Source organism: Lolium perenne, chromosome 7 (genome assembly GCF_019359855.2).
Source record: "Lolium perenne isolate Kyuss_39 chromosome 7, Kyuss_2.0, whole genome shotgun sequence".
In the NCBI taxonomy this organism is placed as follows: Eukaryota; Viridiplantae; Streptophyta; class Magnoliopsida; order Poales; family Poaceae; genus Lolium; species Lolium perenne.
In genome coordinates, this window is record NC_067250.2 from 138,535,044 (window position 1) to 138,541,951 (window position 6,908).

General features: G+C 45.4%; 1 protein-coding gene across 1 annotated transcript; it reads right to left on the reverse strand.

Annotated features, from left to right (window-relative positions):
• Positions 1–4,605: 4,605 nt before the first annotated feature.
• LOC139833718 (uncharacterized) lies at positions 4,606–5,628 on the reverse strand. The gene has a single exon (XM_071824062.1). The coding sequence runs from the start codon at positions 5,626–5,628 to the stop codon at positions 4,606–4,608; it is 1,023 nt and encodes a 340-aa protein (XP_071680163.1).
• Between the last annotated feature and the right edge of the window lie 1,280 nt (positions 5,629–6,908).

Below are 6,908 nucleotides of genomic sequence, written 5' to 3' on the forward strand. Positions count from 1 at the left end.
ATTCCAGAAATTCGCTCCTGACAGGATTCGAACTCTGGTCGTTGGGATGCGCCACTGCGACTCCAACCACTAGGCTATGCCCACGTCCTCAGATTGATCAAGTTTAGAAGAGGTCGATGTTGGTCGTGTGCCGTCCACGAGCAAGACGTACTTGAACATAGAGAAAACGGGAGAGATAAATTAATATCACGATGAGAGCTCCCATGTGGCTGGCTGAACCAAACCTAGATCTCCCTATCGGAACCCTCTGGCGGCAAAGTGGCACATTGTTCGATAGCAGGAGCACGAAACCCAGATCTGCCTACCGGAACTCTACGGCGGTGAATTGGCACACCGAGCATATAACAGCATGAGCGGAAAATTTAGGCAACTTCAACATGGCGTGTGCAGCATTTGGCCACAATTGGATCGCACAGGACCAGTGAAGAGGCGCCCCATGGCTGAACCAAACCTAGATCTCCCTATCGGAACCCTCTGGCGGCAAAGTGGACATTGTTCGACAGCAGGAGCACGAAACCCAGATCTGCCTACCGGAACTCTACGGCGGTGAATTGGCACACCGAGCACATAACAGCATGAGCGGAAAATTTAGGCAACTTCAACATGGCATGTGCAGCATTTGGCCACAATTGGATCGCACAGGACCAGTGAAGAGGCGCCCCATGGGGCGCCCCAACCACTAGTCTTGATTAATAGCATGGTTCTGATTGAACTGTGCACACCAATATCATGCATGCACTACTGACCGGTCAACAAGCAGACATAAGGACCACCATTTTTATTTGTCTTTTACCAGATTTCAGCTATGATTAGACTGAATGCCGCAGTATATCTGAGTAACTGACCAATTTTACAGACATATCATTGTGTAATTAGGAAATAAATAAGGTATTCACGTGTTTAACAGATACCAAAGTAAGCCATGCAGGACCACTGACATCGAATCACGAATCTCCAGGAGACCATCGGATGGCAGCTACCAGGGGGTATTGCCAACCGGTGGCAACAAATCCACACTCCATGAAAATATTGCGCAACTTTACCATAATGGTGCTAACCAACTTAGTCGTAGTGCTAAAGAACTTGGCGTGTTGCTAGCAGCTGATTTACTACTAGTGGTAGGCAACTCATGAGTGAATTTTATATAGTGTTTTAAGCATACTTGTTGATTATAAAAACACTCACCTCATACTACATCTAGCAATTATTATATCTATTATATATGATTACTTTTTCCCATTCATTTTCATGTGAATGTTGCACAACTATTAGCGTTTGCTAGGATTTTACTACCTTTTCTTGTTTTTGGTGTGTAGGTGTTCTAGATATTTATGAACACAATACGATGAAAAGAGCTAAGATGATGCGGTATGGAGGAGTTACAATCACCAAGACTTAACCATTTGGAGTGCGAAAAATGATACTTTTGCATCAACACAAAATAAATATCAAAGGCTATGGTATTGTAAACCTCGTCCACACGAATCCAACAAGGTAAAGAACACCTCAATCGAAGTTTGTACGAGAAAATAATGCCAAAAACTATAGTTTTTTTTTGTGTGTGCACACTTTGTATTACTTGTACCATTATTCACGACTTGATTCATGCTTGGTGTGCAAGTACACACTGAATAGATAAAGCATGTACTGTGACCGAGTCAATGTATTCATTTTTTAAACGGAGGCAAATTTTTGCCCAAATCTATAAATTAAGAAGAGAATTGTCCAGTTAATTAATGAAGACCGGACGCAAAAACCAATACAACGACACCAACAACCACAAACACCAACAACACTTACAACACAAGCGGGCTACTCTTAATGCTAGAAACACCTACAACAACAAACGTTCAGACAAAGTGATGCGAATCATCCATCAATTAGTTGCGGACCCCTTTCTTGTGGCACTATTTTTCTTTCATTTGCTCCATAGATACTCTTTCACCTTCTAGATTTTTTCACCTCAAAGTCTTCTCCGTAGAAGGCGAGCAATCTTCTTGCTAGATCCAGGGCTAGCTACCTCCAACTTGATGAGAAGGTCGCAAAACTCTCTAGCAAAGAGCACATCAGAGCTAGGCGCAAAGCAAATTCGTATGATCACCGTGAGATAGTACTATCGCCTGTACATTTGTGACACAAATTCAAATTAAATGTCTATTCAATTGGTGTAAGGCAAGTAAGAAATAGTAAACATACAGCACTGGTGCTTTGAGAGTTGGGATCATCATCTGCATCCATGTTGCTGTTTTCACCATCGATGTGTATCAACACAATTTTAAAATAAGGAGGAAACAATCAAGGACATGCTATAGCCATGCATACATAATAAAAGAGAAACTTTCAACGACTCACATTATTAGCCTCAGATCCACTAACATCAAAAAGTGCTATTGTCATTAACCGAAACTTCATCTTTTGATGATGACATATCTCCACATCCTCCAATCTAAAATCATCATGGGCCGCGGTCAATCCCTATAGACACAGAGTCATCCATCTATCCGAACAAATCAAGCCAACATCACTGGCCTAATCAATGTATCTGTAATATGAAATTTGTTCATGCATCAGCATAAACCACCCAACTTATAATTCATTGGGTAATGCACATCAAGAAACAACGTCCCGATTACTGATAAAAATTTGAACTACCAATTAAAATCCCCAAGAAGACATGCAGTACCACATCTCAAAAAATCTATGGCATAATTGAGGCTAGGACAGTGTGAGGCTCGCCTTCTTCGTGTCGGTGGCTATCCGGGAATTCCCTTGGATCAAGTGTGAGAGACGAAAGGATCAAAACTCTAGGGTAAGAATACGGGTCGTGAGATCCCTTCGATCAGTAGGCGGAGGAGGGAGGATTCCAACAGTGGCCACCAGATTCATGCCATGCAGGGACAGCCAAGTATCCACTGGAGCCGAACAGGATCCGAGATGGATGCCGTAACCGGCGGCTGCTAGGAGCAGATCGCGATCGTCGGGGTACGTGAAAATGGCGGTACCAATTGCCCTTGGATCAAGAGGTGGAAATGGAGGGATCAAAACCCGGTACCAAACAGGGCCGTGGGATCCCTTTGATCGGTAGGCGGAGGCGGGAGGAGTCCTTGCCATGCGGGGAGGGCAAAGTATCCACCGGAGCTGGGCACGATCAGAGATGGCCGCCCTAACCAGCGGCTGCTATGTGTTGATCACGATTGTTTGGGTATGGCAATGGTGAACGACGACAATGCCTATCTAGATCTAAGATGTGGGTCCAGATCACCGATTAGTACACACATTGTACACCCTTACAGAGATACATGGGTTTTGGTCTGGGCTTCGGCGGGCTACCCTGGCCGTACCCTCACTCGCCAGTGGAAGACCCATGATACCGAAACCTCAACCAATGAACAACAGATGTGGAAGTCACTCTGGAAGTTGAATGTTGTGCCAAAGGTGCGTGTTTTCTGGTGGAGAGTATTGCGTGGTATTCTTCCGGTTGAGAGCACCTTAATGCACAGACATATAACACAGATAGGTCGATGCAAGATCTGCCTAGCTGATGATGAGGATATGATGCATGCTTTGATTAAATGTTCACATGCAACGAAATTTTGGGACGAAGCTCAAGCTTGGATGAACTTCAGCCTTCCTAGGCTACATCCGATTACTTGGTCCAAGGATATCCTTTGTGACCCCATGTTTGATGACTCAGACCGACGAAAGATCATAACGGTAATGTGGGCGATCTGGACATCCAGAAATAATTGGACGCATGATCGTGGTGCTTATGATCCGATACAGGCTTTGAAGATGGTAAAGGAGGCACTAACGATACTGAATTTACCTAAGGGAGGCTTTGAAATAATTGGACGCATGATCGTGGTGCTTATGATCCGATACAGGCTTTGAAGATGGGTGGCGCCCACCTGAAGCTGATACGATCAAGATCAATACAGATGGTGGGATTGCTATTCATACCAGAACTGGAGGTGCTGGAGGTGTTGCTCGTGCACGTGATGTTTACCTTGGTGCTTGGAGTAAACCCTATCCTAGGATTACTGATCCTCTTGTTGCTGAGGCCCTGGCATTGCGAGACGGCGTGATTTTTGCTCGTCTTCGTGGTTATAAAAGTGTGATAATGGAAGTGGACTGCCTGGAGATGGTCAATCTCTGGAACTCTCGTCATGGTGCTCGTTCTACTGTGACTCCTATTTTACTAGAACTTGGAGAGCTAGCTCATAGTTTTTCTTCTTTTGTAATTCAGCATATACCTAGAACTGCTAATCTACCGGCTCATCTTTGTGCAAAGTTTGCTTGCACTCTGATGGTAACGAGTAGTTGGCTAGATTTTATCCCAGATTTCCTTACTGTCAGTCTGATGGCTGATCAGGCAGGGTCTGTTATTGTTGAATAAAAGCTCTAGGTTTGCCCGCAAAAAAAAGATACCCCTTTGGTACGTTTATTATGTATAATTGTGAACCTTGGGGTCTATGAAAACACAGGCCATTAAACAGACATAACAGTAGCGCACAATCAAGGAACTAACACTGGAAAAGATATATTACTAGTATGTATACGGTAGCCATGCCCTGTGGACATAGGATGGGAGAGGCAGCAGGTTATCTACGTGCTCGGAGATGCAGCAGGCAGCATCCAGAAGGGAGGTCTTGGTTGAGGGTCGGGCGTTCCTTGACACGGCTGCACCGTCGTGATTCCTCCGTCATTCAGATCGAAAAGGTAGAGACAGGTGACGTCCACCCGGCTGTTTACCCAGTAAACCAGGTTCCGCTTCAGTCCGCACTCGCTGGCCGAGCAGGAAGACGACGCGCTGAACACCTCCTGCAGGAGGAACACCCTGTCACCGATGTCGTCCGTCTTGCGCCACGCCGGCTCCGAAAAATCCATCTTGTATACGGCGAACCCTGAGGGCGCATCCAAGCATGGCAGGGTATAGAAGACGCACACATGGAACAGCTCACCGCCGGACTCCAGCATGAACATGTCGGCGGCGGCCGATCCGTCGGGGAATTCCACCCAGCCAACGTCCATGTCGCCGAACTGCGACTCGGTTTGGTCGCCCCCGTCCCCGATGAACTCGAGCATCCCGATGGTGTCCGCCGACTCGTCGAAGTAGAACCTGCTCCTGAAGGACGCGATGGTGTTGAACGTCTTCTGACGCTCGACCAAGGCCTTGCAGGTCTCGTCCGGGACGTCCATCGAGCCGATGTCATAGTCGTACGAGAGCCAGACGCGGCTGCCGCCGTTGACCCGGCAGTACCACATATTGGGCGTCACTTTGTCGTAGATAAGGACGCCGCAGGTCGGGGAGGCGACGACGTCGTCCGAGAGTAGGCAGGCGCACCTCTTGTTATCCGGGATCTCGTCGCCGGCCTCCTCCATGTCCGGCAGCTGGATCCTCTCGCCGCTGTGTGGGTTCCATAGGAAACTCTCCCAAGCGGGCGGGGGGCCTAGCACCAGGATCCAGCCGTAGGACGTAGGGAAGTACCTGCCGCTGATCTCCGGTATGCTGGCGGCACGCGACGTGTTGTCGGAGATGCTGAAAAGCGCCTGGGTACTATCGGAGATGTGGTGGACCAGGAGGGGGAACGGCGGCGGGCTAGGTACTTCAGGTTTTGCCGGCTCCATGGATCTCATGGCGTGGCGCTTGTCTTCCTGTTTTCAGGTGCTAGGAGGAGTCGGAGGGGCGAAGCTACTCACGCCTTATACGCAAAAAAAAAAAAAAAAAAGCTACTCACGCCTTGTTCCTTCGATGGGTGAGCCAGAATTATCCCGCCACATTGCTGAATAGCAGCCCAATTAATAACCACAACCCACGTCCAGAAACCAGCGTGCCAGAAGTACTACGCTATATACATCATTCCCTAGTAGACATCTAAATCCTCAAAATACTGTTTGACACTCGTTATATCTATTTTGGTTCTTCATACCTTCAGCATGTATGGTACATATGCTCCTGCATAAACATATGGAGTACTATATTAGCAGCAGCAGCAATGAAATATGAAGATCGCTAATAATCACTCGGGAGAAACAATAATAGGCTGGCAGAAAAGGACATGGTTTTTCTGCTCCCGAGCTCATATGCTACTGCTTAAATAAAAAAATCGAAAAAATAGCAAACGAATTAAAAAAAAAAATTGTGCAATGAACATGAATATACTACCTCCGTTTCAAGGAATAAGGCGCCCTCGTTTTACGAGCTTTTTATTTGACCAAGAATTACTTCAAATAGATAAATATTATTTGTATGAATTTAATATCATTAAAAAGTTCTTTTTAATACGAATCCAACGATACCAACTACATATAATATAATCAAGATTTGGTTGCTCAATTTTTATGGTCAAAGTTAGTCTTAAAATACGTGTGCGCCTTATTCCTTGAAACGGAGTTAGTATGTTCTAACAGCATGCCAAGAATCTCCTAGAAAAGATACATCTAGTGATCTATGCAAAAAAAAAAAAAGACAAATCTGGTTGTTCTGAACAAAAAAAATCCAAAATGCTCCAAGCAACACCAAATTTTGTTATTTTTGCATAGACCACCAAACAAGTAATTTCTCACCACAAACGTTGTTCGGTGCTAGAACACATTCTCATGTTTGTTGTAAAAATATTCAGAATCTTTTGATTTTTCTTCGACCCATAGCATTTTGACTTGGTTCTGCTTCCCCTCTTTTTTTAAGAATATCGAGTCGGGTTCTTCTCCTGCCAGTATCGAATAGAACATGCTGAAAAATGTCTTCTTCATGGAAACCTGCTCGATTTAGATCGGGAAAATCGTACAGATTTTATGAAACCATGTGCGATGGCTTGAATCCATAGTCAATCCTATTTTCGATAGGACCGGTTGACAATATTTTTACAAAAAAAATGAAGCAGGAGCATATGAGCTCGGGTTCAGAT

Coding starts and splice junctions, on each gene's coding strand:
- LOC139833718 (XM_071824062.1), bottom strand. CDS start 5,628: ATGGAGCCGGCAAAACCTGAAGTACCTAGCCCGCCGCCGTTCCCCCTC.